The sequence below is a fragment of the Vicugna pacos genome, chromosome 20 (assembly GCF_048564905.1).
Source record: "Vicugna pacos chromosome 20, VicPac4, whole genome shotgun sequence".
Taxonomy (NCBI): domain Eukaryota; kingdom Metazoa; phylum Chordata; class Mammalia; order Artiodactyla; family Camelidae; genus Vicugna; species Vicugna pacos.
In genome coordinates, this window is record NC_133006.1 from 18,630,859 (window position 1) to 18,658,538 (window position 27,680).

Genomic DNA, 27,680 nt, shown 5'->3' on the forward strand with positions numbered 1-27,680 from the left:
CTGAACCACAAATCAGTTTATGTGTTGCAGTTATTAAGCATAGATAAAACAAAGCAATAGCAAGTTGATCCTTTTTTAAAAAAAAATTGGATATGTCTCTGTGGTCCTTATTCATCACGGCTTAGTTTTTCTTCTCTGTGAGCTGTTAAGTTCATGCCCAATTCATGCCTTTTCACTGTTGTGTGGCTGCACCATTCTAGATTATCTATTCAGTTTGTAAATTACTGAGACCCCTTTTTGGTTGCTATTTTTCCTTTTTCCCACTGCTGACCACTTGCTAAACTATTGCTCCACTTCCTTCCCAAAGGATAGGCACGGGAAAGGAAAAGAGGAATCACAAACCGTTCAATTTTGTGTCCTGTTTAATAGCTCCAAATGAAGGTTTAGTCCATAAGGGTGGGAGAGGAATGGAAGCTAATGACTCAAATGATGTTCTGTAATTATTTGAGTATTTTCTACATCTGTGCTGCCCTCAAGTTCTCATAGGACCACAGATAATGTCTAGTTGAAGTCAGTGATTGTAGGGTTGAGATGGACTTGGGTCTTCGCAACAATTTCCAAGTGCCTGGTACATACTCTGTGCTGTGAGTACTCAATAAACACTCATTGACTGAGCTGACAACATAGTATGTTAGTGCAACTAAAGGGAGTTCTATCTGTCAACTAAATTGGACATCATATTTGCTCAGTGTCTGATCTAAGTGTATGTGAGGAAACTACTAAAGATCTGGCATCTGCAGTAAATGACTAAGATGGAATTCTGGTGTTAGGCACTGACATGCGCACAGGTGAGGACGCTGGCCTCACATTCTGGGCGGCTTCCATTTCATTGTCTGAGTGATGCACAGGCAGGCACATACTTATTTACATTAGGACAGTCTTTGCAGCCTAGAGAGCTAAAATTTCCCTTTTTGTAGTCTAAAGAATACAACAAACATCTAAAAATATGACTCCTTTGGCTTGGATTAAGATTGCCTATAATTCTAGTCAAAATTGGAAAGATATTTTACAAAATTTGCTTCATATCAGTCATGTTAAGCATCGTCTGTCACAGCCCTGAAACAAGGAATTCGTCCCTGTCTCGCTGATTCATGATTTATTTACCAAACGTTGTTTCTCTCACAGCCTATCTGCATCGCACTAAAGTCTTCTCTTATCACCTTCAGAACTCTGGTTCCTAGAAAAATTGTTGAATAAAAAATTATATCTTTGGTTCTCAGTAGATGCTAGAGTCTGAACTGTGTGAACACAAAGGGGACCAGAAATGCTAGAGCCTGGAAACAGAGAGCAGAGTTGGGGAATGGTGAATGCGTCTCAGCCAGTTCCATCCTAGAGGCATTTCAAGACCAGGAAGTATTGCTATGGCAACTAAATTGCTTGTTAAAAATACAGGAGAGGGCCTAGAATTCAGATGTTCTTTGGAGAAACAGGAAAGGTTAAATGCCCTCCCCACCAAAGTGTGTGTGTGTGTGTGTGTGTGTGTGTGTGTGTGTGTGTGTGTGTGTTTAATTTACCTCACGTCAACTGTTCATCTCTCTTGATTAGAGAACTTGACAACTAGTCGTATAAAATACAGCTGAACACATGAAAGGAAAAATCCTTTCAGTTTTCAAAGATTAACCCATCAAGAAGACATTTTTACAGAGGATATCAGTCCCATTTGACCCAGTATTTTATGCATAAATGTATATTTAATAATTATCCAGAATTGTTATTTGAGACGCCTCTAAAACAAATGCTCACTTTACCAATAGTGCTTTAAACAATCATTTTAAAAACCAGAATCATTCACCTTGGGAGATCAAATGAATGGCAAGTATTAACCTCCTTCTGTGGTTTTACTTTGGTAGCTGTTTTACACACTGCTCCCCCGGGATCGCCTTTACAGGGTCACAGAAGTGTGGCTGTTCTCGTGAGGGCTAACAGAAGCTTAGGACTTTCAGCAAATTGACCGAAATTTCTACATATTTAATACATCAGATTGCTTGAATCTATCTTCTGAGTATTAAGTAAATGAAGCTATTCTGAAACCTGATGAAGGGTCACAGTCATTTAAGAAATTAGTTCTTGAATTAATCCAGAACAGTAATCTATCTTTGAAAACTTTCAATTCTCTGGTACTCTTAAATCAGAAATCTCTGATTTTTTCCCCCAGGAGGCCAAATTTGTCACCTTGTAGGATGCTTTTGGTGCATCTTGGTAACACCTGATGTCAGTGTATCTCTCCCTCCCTCCCTCCACCCTCCCACCCGACTCCCAAAGTCCACAAGCTTGGCTCTTTGTAAACTGGTAACCACAGAGGTACTTGACCAAAACATTCTTGTATCTCTAGTTAGAAACAAGTGGAAGTACTGAGATCAAGAAAAACTGCCACCTCCTCTTGCTTCTTCCATGTCCATTCACCCCCATTCTTTATCCTCCTCTTAGGAAAAGTGATTATGATGACAGGCTGGTTGGTGCGCCTCAAGGACTCCTTTCAGTAACTTTCCTGGACACTCAGGGCCTTAGCTCCTGCTGAGGAATCATTTTTCTTTTTTCCTGCCGTGTTACCTCTTTCAACAATGTATCAGATTTAGTATAAGGGATATTGGTTACGTAGATAAGTGCAGAGTGTGCTTTTACTTCTGCCTGGACTTTTTTTCCTTGTGCCCTTAAGAACTAACAGTAAAGATCCTCTTTCTTCCTTTCACCTTATGATGTCTGAAACTGTGTCCCTCAATGATTATAACATTACCAGCCTTGCCACATTATCCTTTTACTGAAACTGAGCACCATTCAAGATTGTTTAGATTTTCCATACAATTTAATGGTCCTTTTAGTTGCTGTGTTTTTCAGTAGCTCTGGAGTTTTAGCTGCTTCACTGTCTCCATTTAAGATGTGAAGATACTATTGTATGACTTGACTTCTCTCTCTCTCCACCATGAACATGGTGATATAACTGGTACTAAAACTACCTTCAAAGGTTCTAATTTGTTGCACAGTCCTACAGAGCCTCCTACGTCCGTAAAAAGAAAATGGGAGAAGGCATTGGACCTTCTGTTCAACCCACCCTTAATTTCCTAAGATTGACAACATTTATTTTTATTACTAGCCCTCATTTGCTCCAAAGGAGTTTGCATTTGGGTTGCATTTGGCTGCAAATAACAAAGAACCTGATTAAGAAAGACTTTTTAAATGTTTTAAAAAATATTTTTGTTTTATTTTGCTTTTGTTTGTTTGTTTTTGGTCTCACATAAGAAAAAGTCTACAGGTGGATGGCTTCTAGTATTGGTTTTGCAACCCAGTGAGCCTCTTTGATTTTCTTGGTCTTTTCTACCTCTATTTTTGCCTCAGAGAAACAAGAGAACCGCTACGGCTTTAACTACCATGTTAAACTTGGGCAGGAATAAGGAGAAGGGCAAAGAGGTAAAAGGATAAAGAGCCCTGCCAGCCAGATCTGTCTCTTTTTATTAGGAGGAGCTGAAGCTTTATTTGAAGCCCCACCTAGCTGACTTCCTGATAGTTATTAGGTAAAAGTATGTCATGCAGTCAGGCTAGCACGCTTGGCAAAGAAACTGAGGGTCATGGTAAGGAGTTGCCTCATCCAGTCATCAACTCTGCCACAGAACCCTACCCCCCATTGGACATTTCACATCTACTTTGGAATTTTTATCAATCTCTATATTTCATGTTTTGAGTTTGTTTTTTTTTTTAACAGCTTTATTGAGATACAATTCATATACCATTAAATTTGCTCATTTAAAAGGATCTAATTCATTAGGGGTTTTTTCCCCCATTTTTTGATGCCCTTTAAGCCTACAGCTTCTAGATGTATTCAAAACATTAAAATATAATAATTGTAGTTTATATTATTCTCAGCTTCAAAAAAAATTCTGTAAATTAAAAATCTGTATCTGCTTACTGAGTAATTCTGATCCACACAAGAAGCATTTCTGATTTTATGTGTTTGATTTCTTATTTGTGAAATTCACCTCCTGAAAGTTCCTGTTATAAACCACTAACATTTAACTTACCGTAACTGGTCTTTGTGCTTTACCAGCACAGTGATAATAGGTGTGCCTAATGCAGGTTGGGAGGCAGACAAGATCCCAAGTGTCCTCTGATTGATCAACAGGAGAATACATTTTGGGTGTGGTTTTACTCTAATTAAGAATATTTTAAACATACCTGAATTTTTGTTAAAATTCATAATCTATATGGAATCTGTTAACTAGACACATTTGATTAACCAAAATACCTATTTACCTAACCGGGTTATAGGGACTTGACTTTTCTTCTGTACATATAAAGTTCTAATATCAGAAACTTCACTGCGTATTCACGTTATTTTGTAATGGTAGATTAATTATGCCAAAAGTTTTGCTGGAAATAACATTTTCCATTTTTAAGATCTAGAATTTAAACAGTCATGCCCATCAGCCATAGAATGAAAAAAATACATTCAAAGACCTCTAACTTTCCAAGGGGATTTGGGCAATAACTGTCCGTTAAAGGCTGACCTCCAGTCTTTTCCTCCTAAGTTCTCGGAATGTGATGTTTTGTTCTGTAAGATTACAGTGAATGTTTCTGGTTTTTTGGAGCATTCGAAACAAGAAGTACAGTGAGTGGGAGGGTGAGTGTAGCAATACCACGATAGATCCTGGGAGAAGAAATTAAAATACCCTCTGCTTTTCCTACCACTTGGTGTCTTCCCCTTTCCCCATTTCACTCCTTCCCCAAACTAGTCAAAGCATTTGGTTCCTTTTAGGGGAGATGCTGATCAGATGGGTGAGTTTGCAGGAGTGAGAGTAGGCCACAGTTCAGTGGAATTGCTTCTTATGCCTCTTGTCTTCTACTGGGCCCTAAGTGGCATGGGCTAGGACAGATTCTGCTAGAAAGAGGCCCTGCCTTCCCTCTTTGTTCCTGCCTCTCCCTGATCTCTCACTTTTCTCTTTGGTCCTCACAGCAAGCAGACACATTCTTTCCTTTCCTTGGGCATTCTTACTGCCACTTTTATCTTTCAGGGCAGCCAGAGTAAGGTTATTGCCTCAGCCCAGAGATAGCTCAGTGTGGGTAGCAGGGGACCATGATCTCTCCTGCACCCACTCTGTTTTAGTGGTATTAGAATGTGTATTGGTTGATCCTTCCTTGGATCGTAGTGGTAAGAACCAAGAGTAAGTTTTGGGTGTAGAAGAAGGGACAGAACAGGCCTCCTAGCTTACAGTGGTTGAACCTATTCAGGCATAACCTACTTGGGAAAAGGGAGTGCTCCATGTCCTGTGCCTTTTACATTAGAGTTTTGGGCTGAAAATTCTACTAACAACAAAATACCCCTTTGTTTCTCACTTGCGAGGACTTTCCTTGGCATGTACTTACCTCAAGAACCTTGTGGGAAGGGGTAGTTGTGGTCTAAGATAATGGATCTTGTTCCGAAGTCCCTGATGTCTAATGCACACCCTTGTCAGTTCTTTTCTTGATGTCTAACCTCCTGTATTCATTTCTTCCCTGAGGTTTAAAATAATAATAAAGCATCTGTAATCAAGCAGTGTTTTTATTAGGAAATTCATAGCAGTCCTATTAGAAATAGATAAGGCATTATCGTAGAGAATTGTTTTGAGAGTTGGCATTAACCTGATAAACAATATTGATAATAGCATTCTTGGTAGAACAGGTAAATGGCTTTGTCATGATTGTGTTCACTATAGTGAGATCTTTTTTTTTTTTTTTAACATTTTTTATTGATTTATAATCATTTTACAATGTTGTGTAAATTCAGCACAATTTTTCAGTCATTCATGGACATATACACACTCATTGTCACATTTTTTTCTCTGTGATTTATCATAACATTTTGTGTATATTTCCCTGTGCTATACAGTGTAATCTTGTTTATCTATTCTACAATTTTGAAATCCCAGTCTATCCCTTCCCACCCTCTACCCCCCTGGTAACCACAAGTCTGTATTCTCTGTCCATGAGTCAATTTCTGTCCTGTATTTATGCTTTGTTTTTGTTTGTTTGTTTGTTTTTGTTTTTTAGATTCCACATATGAGCGATCTCATATTGTATTTTTCTTTCTCTTTCTGGCTTACTTCACTTAGAATGACATTCTCTAGGAGCATCCATGTTGTTGCAAATGGCATTATGTTGTCGGTTTTTATGGCTGAGTAGTATTCCATTGTATAAATATACCACATCTTCTTTATCGAGTCACCTGTTGATGGACATTTAGGCTGTTTCCATGTTTTGGCTATTGTAAATAGTGCTGCTATGAACATTGGGGTGCAGGTGTCATCCTGAAGTAGATTTCCTTCTGGGTACAAGCCCAGGAGTGGGATTCCTGGATCATATGGTAAGTCTATTCCTAGTCTTTTGAGGAATCTCCACACTGTTTTCCACAGTGGCTGCACTATAGTGAGATCTTAACTGTCTATTTTGGACTCAAAGAAAAATTAGAGAATTCATTGCGATTATGTGGAACAATTTGTGAAAAATATTTAAAATTGGTTTTATTAAGGATTTCAAATGAGTAGTTTTGTTAAAACACTAAGCACTCTAAGGTTTTTATTGTTCTGTGGTCATAGCCCTGGTCATGTATCTTATAAGATGCTTTTTATAATCACAGTGCTGGAGAAATAGCAAAGAGATTGATCTTAGAAATCCATTTTCTCCCAGTAGTGACCAGTAAACATCACTGTCTCCCTAATTGGTGTGGTTTAGTCTGTGGTGTCATCTTCATCTCTAACTGATTTATTGGTATTTTATTGCTGTTGTATTAACTGCCTTATCACGACTATGTAACTTGTGTGTGTGTTGTTGTTTATTGATTTTAAATGTCTCTGTAACTTTTCACCCTACCCTACTACTTCCGTGCTCTTTACTAGAGATCTGGAGGCTGGTGATCATGACTGTGGAGTTTGGGACTGTAGCTCCTATGCACGTCATTGGTTCCAGGAATAGAGAGGGTTTGGGAATGGTTTTCAGGTTTTCATTTTTAATTGAAACTCCTTCTTTTTCTTCCTTTCTCTTTCTCTCTCTCCCCGCTTTTCCCATTTCTTTTCTTGTCTTTGATTCTTAGCAGAAATATCAGATATTTGGAGCGAAAGGCAAGCCAAGAATCATCAGTACAGTTGTTACATAACAAAGATGGGATTAGGACTACAGCAGGATCTAAACTCTCCGTGTGGAGTTTGCTGCATGAAAATCTGCTGAAACACTTTCAATAGAAGAAAGAGATTTTAGACATTTCTGGACTAAGCTTAGCCTTCAACTATACCTTTATTTCTTACCTTGGTGAAAAGCTTCAGTTTTCTGTCTATTCCTGGCATTGGCAAAGTTTTTCCATAAAGGGCCAGATAGTAATTTTAGACTTTGTAAGCTATAGTCTCTGTCACAACTGCTCGACTCTGGCAAGAGGGCGTGGCTGTGTTCCAATAAAACTTTACTTACAAAAAAGGCACCATGGGCCAGTCTACCAATGCTCTGTCTGTTCAGCTCCTTTCCTCACAGCTCTGGTCCAGATAGGTGAAAGGGAAGAATCCATTTGCCTTTCATGGTTTCAAAAAAATGTGAATAATAATATTTATAAGCCTGTTACTAAAAGGTATAAATATTAATATCAGCATTGAGTTTGAGGTTAAGATACACAGCATGACCCAGTGGTTCCTACTGTGTTCTGGGGGGATGGCCTTGGGGACTGCCACAGTAGGAGGTCTGGCAGGTGAGGCTTCAGCCCCAAATCTGCCCTTAAGAGCAGCTCTACTTTTATCTGTTACGGATATTGAGGTCCTTCTAAGGCATTGTTTGTAAAAGGGGTTCTGTTGCTAAAGAATGCTTTTGAATATATTGGTTTATAATTTTTGCATTTAGTAAACACCTTTTTATGATGGATACTTTGTAAGAAGTACCAAAGAATTTATCATGTATTACTTTGTAATTAAAAGCAAAAACAACTCAAGAAAAAAGGAATCACATATCATCCAAATGAATCCATCTCCCTGTATTCCCTACCCTCACACCCCGTTTAACAGAGTATAAATCTGAGAGGATGAGGCTGCAAGATAGAGGCAGAGTTGGACTCTGGCCCCGTCTGCTGCTGCTGCTGCCAGTTATACCATGTTGCCTTGGGATGTCCTTGTGTTCATCAGAGGCTAAAGGAGAGTTAGTGGAGCCCTTTGCGGTCCTAATAGGCTAAGGAGATAACTTGATCCAGAACGTCACTGAAACTACACTGTTTTCTTCTTCCTTGCTCACATTCATTCTTTCTTTGACCTGCAAGGAGTCCCCAAGCTCCTGAATACCCCCCAAGCTATTACGGTACAAACTGTTCTTACAGCCAGAACAGTTCCAGTACCAGTTGCTTGGAAGTTACCGCAAGGATGTCTCCCAGCCTCTGATATTTAAATATTGATTGTCTGAAGAGTGTTAGTTATGAGAGTCCTTGTGTGTGACTCAGACCCCTGCCTTAGCCAGGTTCCCTTCTGCCCCTCAGCATGAAGCTCAGTGTTGAGTCTTAACAAGTCAGTACCAGAGTGGAAGGATCCTGATGAGTCTGTGATCTCACCACCTTGGGCATGATTCCTTCCCTGGTTTGTGAGGTTTTTCATCCTTTCTGACTGTACCTTTCTGAGTAGGAGTCAGAGCAATGACAGAGTGGGCTGGGCTTGTGTGTGTTTGTGTGTGCGCGCGCATACGCTCACGCTGGGTGCCTTCATGTTACCAGAACTGTGTTCTTGGATTGCTGTGTAGGTCCTATCAGCCAAACAAGAAGAGAGTAAGAAGGGGTCCAACAGATTGAGCTGTGGGGCCCAGGGGAGATAAATGTTTGTTCTTCTTGATGAGGAAGTCTAAGCCAGATGAACAAAAGAAACAGTGTAACTCACAGAGCACAGTATTCTAATGAAGCTGCATGCTGTGCTTGAGTCAAAGTGGCAAGGTCTAGCTGCAGCCGGGCCTTAGACAGATATGAGTGATTTATTCATCTCTGTCTCCTTCACTCAGATTTTCTCCTTTCAGCCATCCAATATCCATCACCAGAAAGCCTGGTTTCTGTACAGGAGTTTACCCTGGTAGCTTGCCTGGAATACATTTTGCAGGATTAGTGTACATGGCATGGAGACTGGCCCCTGTGCCCAGCACACTCTGGTGAATATTCATGTCGGCACCTGGAAGGGTTATTTCTAAAAAGGCGACTCGTGTGGAATACATTCCAAAGAGGGCTTGTTTTTCTCTTGTCTGACGATCCTTCAACAAACAAACGTGGAAGGGAGGGGGAAGCTTCTCTGCAGTTCTGGTGAGTATGTATGAGACAGAAACTGCACCCTCACATCTTCTGCAGCAGCGGGAGACCCCTCCCCACTCAAAGTCTTTGCGGGCCTCCCACTCTGGGGCAACAGCATAGGTGATTCCAGAAAAAAGTTGGCAACTGCCCATTTAGCCTTTGGTCCTGTAACCCACACCAGTTTGATTTAATTATGGCTGTTTAGCAGTTAGAAAAGTTAGAGTTATTAATGTTCAGTTGCAAACGTTTGAATTAAAACTTCTGATCCCAGCTTTGAAGACCTGGATCAAGAAAACTGTACTGAGTGGCCAGTGATCAAAAGAATTCCATTGAAAAACATAATTAGCCATTTTTCCCTCTAGCTGTACAAAGAATTTTACATAAAATCTCAGTTTTTTCTTGCTTTTTGCTGCTCTTCAAAAGATTTATCACACGGTTACATATTAAATTGATTAATTATCTTTTGTTTACAAGTACGTATCATAGTTAGAATGCACACTTTTGCATATTGGTGGAGAAGGTGTTATTATTAGTCTCATTAAGGTTGTCTTTATTTTAATGGTAAATCATGTGCCACATGGAGGATTATGATTTGTCAGATACCTCAGACTTCAAATAGAATAATCTACTTACTCTAAATTTTAAATTTTATAGTGCTTCCAGCTTGATATAGTTTTATTGTCCTGTTTTAGAGGGTAGTTGTTTCCATGTGAAAGCCTTCACAGAAAAATTCCATGAAGGAAGTTCATTAGAGAAGGGACTTAAATGGAGGAAATTCAGACCAGGTGAATATGAGAGAGAACACAGGCGAGCATCTCACTGTGTGGGACCTAACGGAGTAAGTACGAGACTTGGGAAGACGGCACCTTGGCAGAGAGAAGGCGGATGAGCCAGGGCCAGCACAGGTGGCATTGCTGAGGGAGCACAAGGGTCTGGATTTGAAGGGCAAGGGTTTTAAAATCATTTTTAGCAAGAGCTCGGGACTTTGTAGATTGTGCCCTGTGAGGAAAAGATTCAGAGCTGGAGCCAAGGTTGAAGCCCAGATCTGATCTGGGTGAAAAGGTCAGGCTGATAAGAGAGAGCTGTAGGAAGATAGCACTGGCAGTGTTCAGAAAGACCAGAGAAGGGATTCAGTGAGAGCAAAATAAAGAGATTACATGACAGAATAGAAAGAGTTTGCCTGGTAGTTCATCCCTGCTGGAACGTTCTCTCTCCTTCCCACCTTGTTTTGCCCTTCCGTTCTCTCCCTTTATCATCAGGTTGAGAGAATCCAGAGATCTGCCTGTAGCTAAATTGTGAGTTCTCCCACAGGCACGGATTCCTATGAAAACTTGACCCAGTGGACTGAAAAGGAGCTGCGGAGCTTATTAAATTTCTCTTTGGCTCTGCTTCTTGTGCTTCACGGGCTGTGTGTGTGTGGGCACATACTAGCATGTGGTCAGAGAAGAGGCAGGAGAGGAGCTCAAGAGATGAAATAATAGAGTTGATCATTTCATAAATTATTTGTTAAGTGAGACTCTCCAAAATGGCATGGTGGGGTGGAGGACTGGTTGGGGGTGTTTTCAGATTGAAATGCAAACTCAGTCTGTGGAGCATTAAAAGACGCTATGCTGGTAACTCATCGTGTGAGAAGAGTGATGTATCTGTAGTTCTCTCTCCTTTCCATCGTCCTCTCCCATCCTGTCTGCTTGTCTCCTTCTTTTCAACTCAGTAGAGCTGACGATCTGTAAGGCATTGTGCTGGGGACTACAGGGAATACCAAGACCACGAGCCATGTGTGGTCCTGCACTCTAGAAGCATGGCCAGGGAGGTTCCTGCTGCTTGGACTTGGTCCTGAAAGCAGAAGGGGTTGTGGGGTGGGGATTAGACCCAAGGTGTTACGTAGAGAACCTGGAACCAGGTAACTTTACGCTCCCTACCTAACTGGGGCCACTTTATTCCTCAGGAGTCAGAAATGTAAACTCCAAGAAGGAAAATCCCTAACACTCAGCTGGTAGATTAGTGAGCTCTGCACTCTCTAACATGCCCATCCTTCTTCTCACCCTCCTGAGAATTTCATGGACAGGGAAAAGGAAAGCTCTCACAAATGCATACAGCCTTCGGCTGTTAACAGAAGAAACTTGATTTTGGCCTTTTAAAATCACAGCAGCACCTGACATCCTTCCAGGCAAAGGAAGCTGAAATAGAGCTGGACTTGCTATGTAGGGTCTGGGCAGGACCTCTCCGCTTCTGCCTCTTAAACGTCTTTTTTCTATCCTGCTGGTGAGTGAAATCGGGCCAATCTCATTGATCATGTACACACGTCATGATGAGGAAGCTGCTGAGATCAAGGAAGATGTTCTTGCTGTGGAGAGGGGAATTGATGATGCCAAATTTAAACACAGGGAAAGATCTATAAAGGCCACATACCTGCTTAGTGTGTCACTGCCAAAAAGGTCTGTAATTTAGAGACTTCACCTTTTAACATATAACAAGACCATTTGAAATGGCTCCCAATATTTTTGATGCCAACATCTTGGTTAAGGAAAGGACTGTATTGAAGAGAGTCACCTTGAAATATAGAAGAAAATTGCTTTTCTTCTCCAGGGCTGTTTGGCCTGGACAAAATTTTCTCATATATCTACATTGAAAGCATAAAATGAAAGAATTGTCATCAAATTGGACTGAGTAGGATGAAATCTAGAGTGTAAGCCTTGGCCAAAACTTATTTATTACTAAAGGTTTGCCAAGTGATTGAATAATCTGTAAAGGATTGCTTGGGCAGTGTAAGAAAATTAACCAAGTAACTAGAAAAATAGATTTACATTAAAAGTAGGAAACATACTGATTATAAATTGGGTTTTTTTCCCCCCAAATGTGATAATGTATGCAAAAACATTTTGAAACCGGTGAGGTCTGTGTGAATGTGAGGTAGGATTATGATCAGTTGTTCACTGTTCTTTCCACACTCAGTACTTACTAAATATTGGCAGCTGCAGCCGTGCTATTTGGTAATTTGCTGTCACTTTCTATGACATAACCTAAAACTTGAGATAAAAAGCTTAATCTCTCCAGGGAATGAAATTATTGTCTCAATTAGCTGTTAAAAGTTGCTAGTTTTGTGTTGTCTCAAAGTTTCAGAAAATTTTGTCCCACCCAGCTTTACATATTCTCCATTGGCATTTCTCCACTTTCAGATAACTTTCCTGGATTATACTGTATAAAATATAAAATTTGATGAGAGAAAAGGCCCCACCTTTCTTCCCCCTTTCTCAGTGAGCTGGCTTACACGTGTGGCCCGAGTATTCACATCTCCTCACTTTCCTTCATCCCGAGGCTTCAGTGACTTAAACACAGAAGCTACATATGCCAGACAACTGAGATGAGAGCTCGTGCTCGCGTTTTCCCTCGCCAGCTACAGAAGAGAGTTATTAGCCAGTGTCATGATTTCTTCCTCGCTTAGAGAAGTCACCCTCTAAGGGATAAGAGACACAAACACCAGCAGACAGTACATAGGCTCTATGATGTCCTCTGACAAAAGTATTTCCCACGTTCCCTCTCCATCTGGCCAGCAGTCTGTATTTTCCTCTTCCTGCTGTTAGAAGAAAGCTGGTGACTCCTTTGCCCTGAGAGGTCATGGCCCATGTACAGGCAGAGCCCTGTGGTGGCTGCTCCCCAGGACTTCTTGTCTCTGGAATCTGCGGGGCAGCCGCCTGGTACATGTCACATGCTTTTGTTAAAACACTGTCTCTGGGTTCCCATCTCCTGCTGAATATCTCATTGTGGGCTCGTGGCCCTCTAGCAGCTCTTCTCGGCTTGACCCTGCTCCCCACCTGAGGAGGAAGCAACTTAATCAAACCCCATGACAGCCGACAATAGGACCCCGCTCATCTTTGGGAAAATCCCAGTTTTTCACCAGTAAAGTTGTTCCTCTGGAGCTGTACTAATTCCTTCCGGCAGCTGTTACAGGCCTCCTTCTGTCTCTCAATAGCAGAGATTAGAATAGAGCCGCTAACGTGATGTTTATCTTTCTGCTCTTGAGAAGAGTGATAACGGGACTCCTTAGAATGAAGTGAAAGCACTGGAGTTTTCCCTTGTGACCAGAACTTCAGCCCTTTCTCCCTCACCTTCATGTCCGTCACATCTGTTCTTCTGCTTCATGACCTCCGGTCCCTCTCTATTCTGAAAGGTAGTCAGCACCTCTGACCCCACTTGACTCCTCAGCAGCCTGAAGTGGTAAATACTCCTACTGCCCCTCGTTTCCCTGACCCTGTGCTGTATCCTCCTTGTCACTGTCAGCCCTGCTTCCTCACCTCCTGTTCTGTTGTTGCCACTGCTGAAGAGAGGTACAAACCATGCCAGTTGTTCCATTGTTGCAGAGTCCCTCCCTGTAGCAGGCTGGCCCCATGGAACCTGTTCCAAAGCCTGTTCTGCCTTCCCACCCCATACTGCAGTCCTTCAACAAAGGATCCTCTTTCATATTTGAACAAAGAGATTGCTATCTAGAGTGAGCCTCATCTCCATCCCTGTTCTTCACCTCTTTCTTTTTCTGGTCCTTTAGCCATCATGTCATCACTGTCATCCTCAGCATCCTCATCATGATAACGTCTACTCTTTATTGAGACCTTTTCTGTCTCATGTACTGTGCTGGGAGCTTCTCTTAGGCTCTTTAGTTCTCAAGCTGCAGAAACCAGGTAAAGATGGCTTAAGCCATAAACAGTAAGTTCCTTAAAATGATTGGGAGATTGCTCATAGAACATGAGGGCAGGAACTCTGGTGGCCCCCAAATCAGATGTTGGAATCCTGCCAGGAGCCCAGACAACCCTCCCACACACCATCTGTCTTCTTTGCTTCTCACTGCAGATGACTGTCTTTACTTCCTTGAGCCTCTGATGAAAGAAGGTCACTCCAGAATGTCTGCATTTTATCATCCCATTTTAAGTGAACAGAGCCAATTAAGCTAGTCTTACATAACTCTAAGTTTTTGATACAAAATCTAATTGGCCCAGTAGGGGTCAGCCTGTCTTCTTATGTGCAACCAGGTCTACAAACAGAGCATAAGAACCCCCTGCATACATCTCAAAGTTGGGCCAGAAACAATTCTCAAAGAGAAGAGTTACTATGTAATGGGCAGATATGCCAGAAAACACTGTTGCAGAGACTTATGAAATGTTAGAACTGGAAGAGCCCTTAGAAACCATCAAATTTAGTCTTTTAATTTCCCAAAGGGTGAAACTGAGGAAGTAAGCAAAGTGACTTGCCTAATGTCACTTAGTCAGTACTCAGTAAATATTTGTTGAATTGTTGAACAGAAGACAGTTATTTCAAAAGAACTTAATTTCTGAAGATTTTCAACAAAGAATAGTCTGTACAAATTTTTTGAGGTCAAAAATGTCTCTGATTTTGACTGAGAGATTGGAGATGGATTTGATGATAAAGTATTATTGTATAACTAACATTTCGGCAGTTGATCTTCTGTTAGTTGTCTGTTTTTCACCAAAATGGGAAAACAGCAAGACCAGCAGCTGTGACCCCTGGTCTTCCAGTAGAGTCTCCCATGAACAATGGGCAGTTAGAAACAGGCAAAGCAGACACTTACTGCTGGTCTAAAAGACAACCAATTCAGTGGAGAAGCTGTTGATCTCAACTATTAAACGTCAGCCATTGTTCACAATCTGGTACAGAATTAATCCTTTAAGAAAGGGATGGAAAAAAATGCCATTCAGCACAACATAGTTTGTTATCACATGCATAATGCAGACTTTCCAATTAGAATGCTATAATTTGGAAACTTTCTTCACAGACTGATGAGAGAGCAATTATTTTAAAGAAGGGAAAACTCAGTCCACTGGGTTTGCCTCAAGTCACTTCTGACTCAAGCCACAAAGACAAGAGTTTTGAAAACATATTCGTTATTGAATTTTGTATCAAAACACCAGCAAGGAGAGCAATTAGTTGCTGTAAACTGAACCCTAGTAATCAATGGTATGCAGCCAGCCAGAGCATTTATGGAAGATGTAAGCAAAATCACATCTGCTGATCAATTTAAAAAAGCCCAGCACTTCACTGCTTTTTAGGGGAACTCCACAATGAGAATAAGGAAGATGGAGGAGACAATATTTAACATCACCAGGCATTTCACACCATGCTTGTTAGGTAGAGGGGTTTGTGGCCACTGCTAACACAGACCCGATCTGCATCTATAGATCTTGGCTAGCAGCTTCCTTTATTCAGCCTCTTTTGAAAATGGCTTCTGATGTGCGGAGGGAGGTGTATAGATGTCAGAGGTATGTTTACGGAGCTACTCTCAATTAAAGGCAGAGGGAGTATGTCTGTCCTGGGCCAGTTCACTGGGCATACCTTTTCTGGCAGATTATAAGTCGGAAATATCTCTGTGTTGTTGCCAGTGCAGAGATACAGGAACAGACTTTGCTGGCAGGGAAGGAAGTGAAGGGACTTGGTGGGCTTTACAGTTGTGCCTTATTAGAAAAAATTTCTCTCCATGGGAAAAAAAGAGACTGAGTCAAGTTTTCCTTTAGTGTCCTTGAGCTGTGCTTGTTTTTTTTTTCAGTCAAATCAGCAGAGGGATTTTCATTCCTGGCTAAGCCTACATTCCAAGCAAATATACATCCTGGCACATGAACTAGAATCCCTCTTAAAAACTCCAAAGTGTAGGTGAGTCTGAGCCCTAGCTTGACAGTTTGAGATCCATCGGTGTCCGTTTTCCACTCAGGAGTCACGATGACCCCACATTTCGAGTCCCCAGGGACTCTTTAATAGAGGAATAGAAAGGAGATGTCTCAACCAGAATGTGCATTTGGCTGCTCTTCAGAAAAAAGAATTTAGGCTGGGAGAAATTATTGAGGTAAAGATCGATAGACTAGGCTAATAAAAATTAATATCTTTAGCATGCTAAAGATATTAGCATTGGGTTAATATCCTTTAAATATAGAGGGCATCTTGTAAGTCATTAACAAGAATAAATATAAGAAGAAAATGGGCAAAATGCTCAAGTCCAATGAAAAGTAAAAAGCTGCATATTAATGACATATATTTCATCTATCAAATTGGCAGTATTTTAAAAGATAATACACAGTATTGGTGATGATGCACAGAAACAGGCATTTTTATACATCACCTGTAGTGTGAATATAAATTGATACACTTTTTTAAGGGGAGAGGTGACAGGTGTGCAGCTGTTTTGTAATACATTTCAAGGCCTCACAAGTCCTGCTCCAGGAGTTTCACGTACAGAAACTTTCAAAGGCAATAACCATAGATTTAGCTTAAGAATGTTCATCACAGAATTTTCATAACAGTGCAATATTATCAGCTACCTAAGTGTCCAGTAATAAGAGCCTAATAAATTAGCCTCTTATTAATATATATATTTCTGATAATAATGACATATTATCATAGCTATAATTTATTATTAAATAAATTATCCTCTTATTACTGGACATTTAGATAGCTGATAATATATATTATATATATGAAATATAATAATAGTTCACAAAACTCTGTGAAACCAGTGCTTATTATGAGGAAGAATATTTGATGATACCAAAAAAAAGATATTTATAATAGGTCATTAAGCAAAAAAGCAAGTTACAAACAATTTGCACCATGTGTATGTATTTACAAAATTACTGGAATTATAGGTGATCTTCATTTTATTTATTTTTATTTTTTATCTTCATTTTAAATTAATACTTTGCCCTGAAAGAAATTGGAAAACTTTATAGAGTAAGTTACTATGAGACACAATATGCACAACTTTAAAAATTCTTTTAATCTGCTGTTACTTCAAGTATCTCTACTAGAGCATTCATGAAACTTACTCATAATTGGTCTTCCTTTTATCTTCTCCATATCTCATATCCTTGAGGCAGTCTTTTTCCGTGAAATATTTCAAGATCTGATTAGATTCTATCACAAAAGGGACTGATTATTTTCATTTGGGTACACTGGTAGAAACACTAACTCATGATTATCCAGAAGGAGATGGATTATGATAAACCTGGCTCTCCATAAATAATCCAAAATTCCACTGGGCAGACAGCCTCAACAGCATCTCCCCAAAAGCCTGTTATCACAGCCATTAAATAAAAGGAATAGTTAATTATTTTGAAGTTTTTTCCTGGTTTTGATCTACGCTTGCAGAGTTATGAATGATTTCAACCTGGAACATGTATGGAACATACATCATAAACAGAGTGTATGTTTGGAGTAGAATTTTTTAAAAAGAGAAAAATCAACAATCTTTCTAAAAGTCTTATAATCATTCTGAGAGGCAGACAAACATAGAAGCAAAACCTACATTTTTTAAAGTTACTCAACATAAATACAAATTAGCACAGGCTAACTGCAAAAAAGTGCTGTGAGAGACTAGAGTAATATTCGAGGAAATGACTAATGAGGGATATGATTCACTTTCTCATCAGGCACACTAGCATAATCTAAAAGGAGAATTATTGGACACTAAAAACAATAGAGTGGATTTCTGTCTGATTGATTCAGAGTACTTTGAGAGATTAAATACTCAGATGAGTTCAAGGGAGTCAGTAGTATACAGGTATTATACATCTGTTTATGCTTTCCTAAAGCCTTTTAACACTTTTCTCTACTTAAAAGAGGAATTCCATCATATTAGGTAGTGTGGATTTCATCATTGATAGCAAACAAAACTGCAATTGAAAACAAGGAACAAAGGATAAGGGAAAGGGGAACACAGGAGCATTTCTCATCCTTAGTGATAGCTTTATAGGTGACACTAAACTGAATTTGTGGAAAGGATTTTCATTGATTATAATTGCAGGATTAAGGAGAAATGATATGAAGTACTTTTTTAGAGGAATAGGTTGTAAACTATGACCCAGATACATAAACTGGGAGTAAAGGAAACATTTGACAGCAGATTACAGAAAGGGGCTTTGGTAAGGACACCTGGTTGGAACCCAGTATCCGCTGTCACTAACTAAATTTAGACAAATTATTTAACAGCTTTAAGCCTTACTTTCACCATGTATGTATAATTTGATGAGAATAATAATGCTTGCTAAGAGGATTTTTAGAAGGATTTAATAAGATAAATTATATACAGCATTTAATATAGGGCCTGGTACACAGGGAGCATTAAAGAAATATTGGCCATTATGATAATAATAATCATCATCATTATTGTAGTTACATATAATCTATTTGCTCAGCAGACATTCATTGAGTGTAGGCTCAACGTGTGAGACACTATGCCAAGTGTGGAAAAATGATAGGCACTGTCTTCAGGGAGCTCACCGTCTGTTCTGGCTGCTGGAGGAAACAGATGCCCACGACCAACTATAGAACAATAAGATAGAGATCTTGTATAGGAGGGACATTTGAGGCTGAAATTATAGAAAACAGTGATCTCTCACCACTGTGGCACTATCAGAAGCAAAATGCTGGACTGTAGTCTGATCCTGTATTATAATATTTAGATTCTTTTATAATTCTGTTCTTTTAATTGAGGAATAATACATATACACAGTGCACAGAACCTTTACGTATAGCTTGATGAATATTTCCACGTGTATATAGCCATGTTACCACTACTAGATGAAAATCATTCCATTTCTAGCATCCTAGAAGGTTCCCTCACTCTTTCCCAGTCATTACTTCTCCTGAGGAAACTGCTATTCTGGTTCCTGTCACCATAGATAAATTTAGTCTCTGTTGATCTTCATTTAAGTAGAATCACATAGGCAATGCTTAGGTTCTTATCTGCGCTAAAAGGGGGCATAAGAAGGACCAAGAGAATCAATTTCTAGGTAATAAGAAATTTTTACTTATGAATATATATTTGCCTGTATCTGCCAATCAGATAATCTTACCAAAGCCATGCAGACATTTTGGTAAGAACGAGAAGGAACCTGGAAACATGATTAAGGTCCCTGGGGCGTACTAGTTATTAAATTAGGAAGCATAGATTCCCCCATGAACAGTGGACTCAAGGATGTTACCTTTGGTCAGCCCAGCCAACTGGAGATGAGAGCTGGAGGAGTATGGAAGGAGGATTTGGGGACATCTTCTCCCTGAGAAGCCAATCTGAATACCTTTGCCACTTGGAGGACAGAGGCTGCCCGGGTTTGGGTGACTTGTGAAAATAAATACCTAAAGAGAGAAGCCTCTCACTGCAAACTGACTCTACCTTCTCCCATCATACTTTTGTTGGGGATTCACTTTCTCTCTTTAGTCCTGGAAGTATGTGGGCAAAGGAGACAAGTAGGAGGGACAGACTAGACATGGATCCCCTCATGCCTTCAACCCAAGGAAACAGCCAGGAAGGACATTCACAGCATTTGTATGTTTTCTTTCTGTTTAGGTTATTACTGTGGGACTGTGACGATCGGAGCTATAGCTACTACGTTGAGGTTTCCACCAACCAGCAGCAGTGGACCATGGTAGCCGACAGAACCAAAGTCTCCTGCAAGTAAGTTACCTTCCTTCAGGAATTTTTGCCACTTTAAAAGATGGTCTTTCCAATGGACCCAGAATGTTTCAGTGAAGATTCACAGAATCACCAAATTATATTCTCATTTGAAGGTTAAAACATTCTGATGAGCCTTTACTTTAGTTTTGACTCTTAAGTACTTGAATGAGAATTTACTTTAGATGACAGAAGACGCTTTCCTTATTTTGTGGTTTGAACTTGACACTTAAAAATGGCACATATTTTCCCTTTTAAGTAGAGGGGGGAAAAAAGACACTTTCTATTTGCAATCCTCTCTCGAGCCCTCCCCCCACATCCTACCCTACTCCTTCAGGACTTTTTTCTTCCTTAGAGATTTTTGCTGATGGAATACATGCTTTAGTAGTATTCTCGGACTATAGCTTCTTCCCCACCCTCATCTCTGTGTTAGTTACACTGTTACCTAAACTAAGGAAAGTTTATCTTAGGTCTCCATAGGAAACAGGCATTTCATGCATATGACGTTGGGGCTCCGTTTGAGCTTATCTGGTTGTAGGAAGCCAAGAGGAAGGATTCTGTGCGTTCTGACCAGCTGAGAATCATGCTAAGAATGAATGTAACCACTACTTGATTGAAATTAACACACTTACAGCCTCCTAGAAGTCTCCCTCATACCTTTTCCCAGTCATTATCTGAAAAGAGCTCAGTGACTTTTTGTGTAGAGCCAGATTCTCTGGGAGGTAAGATAAAGCAAATAGCTGAGAGGTTTTTTTTTTTTAATTGAGATATGATTCACATACCATAAAATTCACCATTTTAAATTGTACAATTGAGCGGTTTTTAGTATATTCACAGAATTGTGCCATCATCACAATCTTATGTTCCAAAACAGTTTCATCACCCCCAAAAGAAACCTACCCATTAGCTGTCTCCCTGGTTCTCTCCAGCTGCCACATCCCCAGCACCCAATAATCTACTTTCTGTTGCTGTGGATTCACATATCTTGGACACTTCATATAAATGGAATCAAATAGTATGTGATCTTTTGTTCCAGATTTCTTTCACTTAGTATAATGTTTTCAAGGTTCGTTTGTGTTATAGCATGTATCAGTATTTTATTCCTTTTTATGATCAAGTAATATTCTATCATATGGGAATATATATAGCACATTTTGTTTATCCCATTTATTAGTTTATGAATATTGGAATTGTTTCTACTTTTTGGCTATTATGAATATTGCTGCCATGGACATTTCTGTATAAGTTTTTATATAAACATATGTTTTAGTTCTCTTGGGTGTATACCTAGGAATAGAATTGTTGGGTCTCATAGTAGCTCTGTGTTTAAGTTTTGAGGAACTGCCAAACTTTTCCACAACAGCTGCCCCATTTTGCATTCTCACCAGCAATATATCAGGATTTCAGTTTCTCTTCATTCTTGTCAGTACTTGTCATTGTCTATCTTTTTGTTGATACCCATCCTAGTGGGAGTGAAGTGGCATCTCATTGTGGTTTTGATTTGCGTTTTCCTGATGGCTGATGATGTTAAACATCTTTTCAAGATTTCATAATAGCATTATTGATGGCTTGTTTGATGCCATGTCTGACATCCTCACCATTATTTTTTTTATTGAAGTATAGTTGATTTACAATTTTGTTAGTGTCTGGTGTACAGCATAATGATTCAGTTATAAATATATATGTTCTTTTTAATTATAGGTTATTACAAGATATTGGATATAGTTCCCTGTGCTATACATTAGGACCTTGTTGTTTATCTATTTTATATATAGTAGTTTGTATCTGCTAGTCCTAAACTCCCAATTTATCCCTCTCCCCATTATTATTATAGTGATTATACAGCATATTTATATTGGTTAGGGTAACACTTGCTGCTGTAACAAATAGTGGCTTCAACATGTCAGTGGCTTAACACCATAGTATATTTCTCAGTCATGGAACAGTCGATATAGGTGCTCCTTGTTGTCAGGTAGCTCTTCTGCATGGATGACTGAGGAACCCAGGCATCTTCCTTCTTGTGGTTCTGCCATCATCTAGGGCCTCATCAGCATCATCTGCATCTAGCTGGCAGATGGGGAGAGAGCAGAGAGAAGGTCTACCTGGTTCTGAACAGGCTTGGTCTGGGTGTAGTGAGCATCACTTCCACTTGCATTCCATTGGGGAGAACCAGTTCGTTGCCTTACTTGATGCTTGTAGGACTGGGACATGTAGTCAGTTCCTGGCTGGGCAGCTACTTCTCAGTGGAGCACAAATCTTGTGGCCATCTCTACCATAGAATAAGAAAACTAACAATTATTTAGTAACTAGTATTCCTTTACTTTCATGTATTTTATCTCATTTTGTCTTGAATACAAAACACCTTGTGGAGTTTTGTCCTCACTTTATGAAAGAGGAAATGAAGGGCTCTTTCTGCTGTACCACAGTGTCTCCTAGTACCCAAAGCATTGCTCAACTAAACCAAGCCGGAGGGTGAAAACTGGGAAATGAAGTGATTCACTTATTTCCAACCTTTTTCAGAACCCTTTTTATACAGTAGGAAGGGGCTCATGAACAACACCCATTTATCATTCCAGAGTCATTGCTTATTGGGTATATGGCTCATAGACCAGACTGTCTGTTTCCTCATCTTTTATACATGTCACTAGTTACCATCACCCAACTCTTCTGTCATTTTATGTATTATAAATTGGATTCCTCATCTCTTTTATGTCCCCCTGCTGAAGATGTTATGCAGTTGGGTTTTCAACAAGAACTGGTTGACCACTGACCGGGTACATATCATAATGATTTTATAGTTATTTAAATGGGTTCTTTCTTGATTCAAAAACTCATTCACTCATTAGAGCATCTCCTAGTAGCTTTGCATTAAGTCATCAACATCTTTTTTTCCCTCTTTCTCATTTTTTGTTTCCATTAGTTGGTGGGTTTCAATAATTTAAATATTTTTAACCTTGCATGTTAGCACTTAAATACTATAGCAGTTTAAGTGTTTTAGAAATTAATAAATAAATATTAGAAAAATAAGAGTAGTAGCAAAAAGGCAAATGCCTGTTAACTCTCTAGGAATCAATGGAACCAAAGATTATGATTTTATGCTTATAGGCATAACCTGAATCTGTTGTGCTTCCCATTTTTGAGGTTAGGTCTTAAGAGATATAATAGAAGATAGGTAGATGATAAAAAAAGAAAGCCTTTCCTTTCTAACTGATGTACTCCAGAGCAGTCCTCAAGAGAGGATCCTATTAGCTTCGAGAATTGTAGTCTGTTTTTTATTGAAATAAAGTATGTGAGTCATGTTACAAGTGAAATTTTATAGGATTTTTAAAGCGCACAGCCCTGCCTCTTGATAGCATTCTACCTACTCAGGAAATTACAGGACAGATTTTTGCTGTCCTCTGACAAAGACCTAGGGAATGAGATTCTCTGATGTCTCCCTGGGAGTTCTGGGATGGGATAGTTTCCTTTATTGGTATACTAAGTGCTTTCTGCTACAGTTGGAGCTTATCTTGTTTTACTTTCAGGATAAAGGCTCATTTTCTATTAGATAACCCTGTTTTTATATTGACTGATTTTGGGTTTTTCCACTTTATTGAGGTATAAGTGATATGTAACATTATATAAGGTTAGGTTGTACAACACAATGATTTGATATATGTATATATTACAAAATGATCACCACAACATGTTTACCATATGTCATCTTACCTAGTTATAATTTTATTTCATATGATGAGAACTTTTAAGATCTGCTCTCTTATAACTTTGAAATATGCAATACAATATTACTAACTATAGTCATCATGCTGTACATTACATCCCCAGAGCCTACTTATCTTATAACTGAAAGTTTGTATCTTTTGACCACCTTCACCCATTTCCTCCACACCCCAGCTCTTGGCAACCATCAATCTGTTCTGTTTCTATGAGTTCTTTTTATTTTATTTTTTTAAGATTTCACATATAAGTGAGATCATACAATAAGTTGTCCTTCTCTGAGTTATTTCACTTAGCATAGTGCCCACAGGGATTATTCATGTTATCACAAATGTATTAACTGATTTTATAAAATTACTTCTTACCCCTCTTTTTTCGCATAATCTATTCCTGTACCCTTTAGCCTTATTTCACAAGACTTTACATTGCAATCATTGATTGCTTTTCTCTACTGTCTTCTGAATTGGTGAACCCTAAGTACGTGCCAGTATAGTAAGATATTAACATCAGCTTTTTTACTATAAATGTAAAACATGCACATGGAAAGTTAGTTTAAACAATTAAAAAAGATATAAACGAAAAGTAAAATTTTACCTTCCTATCTTGTTTCATTCCTCAGAAATAACTACTTTTGACTGTTTTTTTAAGTTTTTGTAACTTCTTGATTATAAATAATATTTCTATATCTCTGTTTATTAGTTTATCAACTATACTGACTCCTTGCTATAAAAAAAAATGAAGAGTTTAGCTCACTTTAACCACTCCTCATTTTTTCGTGAATTGTGTTTTTCTTTTTAGTTCTGCTATTAATTACCTTTTAAAATTAAACAATATACTTATACCTCTATTTTTTGATCCATCAATTGTGAACAGTATTTCTTGACTCCTTACTATGTTAAGGAAGAGATTACCACCTTTACATTTCCCTCTGTCTCTCATCTATTAGCTGTCCCACCATATTGACATTGTGAAGATTTATGATATTTTCTTTTTTTTTAACTTATAGTTAAATCTTCCATGTGTTGGCTATAAATTGATCCTGAAAAGGGAAAAACATTAAGAACTTATTATAATATTATGATTATATAAACATTGTTCACCACAGATCTGGTAATTCATTGAGTCTGTAGTGAGGGTGGTGCTGCTCTATGTCACTAAACTTGTGTCCCTCTTGGAAGAATTGTACTGTGTTCAGATCACAGATTGGATTTTCTTACAAGTGCTCAGAATTATTCCACAAATGATAAATAGCTTCATATTAGGCAACTTTTAATTTTCTTGGGAGTTCCTTATTGCCTCTTTTTCCTGTCACAGAAGCTTCTGAAGCATACTTTTTGTCCATTGGTTAATTATTTTTAACTGAAGTATAGTTGATGTACAATATTATGTAAGTTACAGGTGTACAATGTAGTGATTCACAATTTTAAAGGTTATACTCCATTTATGGTTATTGTAAAATATTGGCTATATACCCTGTGCTGTACACTATATCCTTGTAGCTTATTTTATACATATTAGTTAGTACCTTTTAGTTCCCTACCCCTATGTTGTCCCTCCCTCTTCCCTCTCCCCACTGGTAACCACGAGTTTATTCTCTGTCTGTGAGTCTGTTTCTTTTTGTTATAATCACTAGTTTGTTGTATTTTAAGATTTCACATATAAGTGATAGCATACAGTATTTGTCTTTCTCTGTCTGACTTATTTCACCTAACGTAATGCCCTCCAAGTCCACGCATGTTGCTGAGGATGACAATATTTCATCCTTTTTGTGGCTGAGTAGTATTTCATTGTGTATATATACATCAATATCTTCTTATCCATTCATCTGTTTTTTTTTTATTGAGTTATAGTCAGTTTCCAGTGTAGAGCACAATTTTTCAGTTATACATGAACATACATATATTCATTGTCGCATTCTTTTCTGTATCCATTCATCTGTTGATGAACACTTAGGATGCTTTCATATCTTGGTAATTGTAAGTAATGCTGCTTTGAACATTGGGATACACATGTCTTTTCAAATTATTTTTTGGGGGAAGTTTTTTTGATATATATATATACCCAAGAGTGGAATTGCTGGGTCTTACGGTAGTTCTGTTTTTAGTTTTTTGAGAAACCTCCATACTGTTTTCTATAGTGGCTGCACCAGTTTACATTCCCATCATTGGTTGAACAGACTGCTTCCTAGGCCTACTCTACAGCTGTGATGCTAATTTTTTTTTTCTGTCTAGGTTGATTCCACTGTTTCTTGGGTTTCTTTTTCTTTTTGTAGAATGTGGGTAAAAGGGTAATGCTTTTTCCTTTGAAGAAAGATACTGATCTTGATCCCAGTTACCTTTCTAGATCTGTCTCCTTGAAGACCTGATAGAGGTAGAATGTCAGCTGTGGCTGACATAGGCAACATTGCTTATGATAAAAATTACCCCGATTGGTAAATTGCATCTGGCCTGGGAATCTGGTTGGAAGTCATAGCTTTGGGTTTTCTCAGTGTGATGAAAGTTCTGGGTCAATGTTTATGGAGCTATTATGAAAGATAGTACTTTTGATTTAGAATTCTAGGCAAGAGTGGCTCCACACTTACCAGTGTGGGTCTTGTACACTCACCTGAGCTGTCACCAGTTGGAACAGCTCCTGCACAGTCATGTGGACTGCTGCCAGGACTCCCCCTGAGGAGAAATGCCTGCTGCTACCCTTCTTCTTCTGAGTTTCCTCCTATCTCTCTTGGGTGAATTTGAAGCCAAATGTGGCTTGATTGGGTCTTAGTTAAGAAGATCCCTCATGGGCATTGGACAGAGTAAATCTATAGTACATTTTTTTCAAAAAGAGTATATGGAAACCAAATTTTCAGAATACTTACATGCCTGAATTACAGTTTGGGTATAGAGTTCAGTTTCTTCAGAGTTTTGAAAGCTTGGATTTATTGCCAGCTAGCATCTAATGTTACTGATTAGAAATCTGATATAATCTGATTCTTATTCTTTGCAGTAATTTATTTTTCCCTATAGAAGCCTTTAGGATCTTTTCATCCTTGAGGGTCTTAAATTTCACAATGATAAGGCTGAAAGTGGGTCATTTTTTTTTCCTTCCTGCACAGTTTGCTTCTATATGGAAATCTGCCCAATTCCCTTCAGTTTTATGAATAATATTTCATCCACCTCCATTTTCTAGAAATTCAACAAAATCTTGATTTGCTAATAGCCTTCCCTCCAGTTTGCAACACTTTTATGAATGTATTCCCTTTGTATTTCTTTGATGTCACCTTATTGGTTTCCAGGAAGGGAAGAAGGAAAATGTGCCTGTAATGTTGGCCATCTTGAACCTGAATTCTCAAAAGCTCTTCTGCATGGACTGTTGATACTCCCCAGGGACCCACGTCCTTTTCCTTTCATTCCTGTGCCTGGCTGCACTTCTCCTGTGTTATGTAGCTGTCTTATCTCCTGCCAGCATGTACTCCTTACACATTGACCTCATTCATGTTCGTTTTTTTAACCATTTCTTTACTTTGTCATGGTCCCACTGACTGATAACTCTGCCTGCTAGAGTCTTAGTGATTGCAGCCATCATCTGTCAAAGACTGTGCCCTTGGCAAACATTTTGGCAAATAGAAAAGGTACAAAGATTGGGTCATATTGAAAATTCTCTTTCCACTGGAGAATTCTGTGGTCACAATCTGGAACTACCTAGTATTTCTAGATTTTAGCCTAATTTTCTCACAAACTGCTTGCCAGATATACTATCCAGATTCCCCTTTGAGTAAGTTTTCTTCTCCAGCCTAAGTGTTCATTAAAAATGATGTTGTAAAGAATTTTTAATAACTTAAAAAATACTTTTATAGTAAGGTTTTTAAGCAGGATATAAAATTATGGAAGTACTATCCTAAGTAGGGAAAAAAATTATGGAAGAAGGAAGCCAAAAGGAAATATGCCAAATGTTAATAATGGTTGACTTTGTATATTGGGATTAGGGATATTATTTCTACTTTCCTTCATTTTTGACCAATTTACATGTACTTCTTTTAAAATCAAAACGAAAACCTCATTTAAAAAGATTTTTTCTTTTAGCTGCAGCCATAAATGTTTTGTAGACATCTGTCCTTGCCATTATTTGAGTAGCATATGCTAGCAGAGTGGCATGATCTATTTACTGTCAGCAATAAATTAAAGAAATTAAATAAGTGCTGTACATAGCAATATCCTAGTAGCTTTTCAGAACCTTGAAGCACTTACCCTAAGCACAAGTGCTTCCCTGAAAAGGACACCT

The 27,680-nt window shown here is 38.7% G+C and overlaps 1 protein-coding gene across 3 annotated transcripts in view; it reads left to right on the forward strand.

Moving 5' to 3' along the window:
• The window catches only part of BTBD9 (BTB domain containing 9), a 345,479-nt gene that overhangs the window by 259,992 nt on the left and 57,807 nt on the right, over positions 1–27,680 (forward strand). For all 3 annotated transcript variants that reach the window (XM_072945104.1, XM_072945106.1, XM_072945105.1), the window contains exon 9: positions 19,599–19,706. In XM_072945104.1, the coding sequence (XP_072801205.1) occupies positions 19,599–19,706 (108 nt within the window). The remainder of the gene's footprint in view (positions 1–19,598; positions 19,707–27,680) is intronic.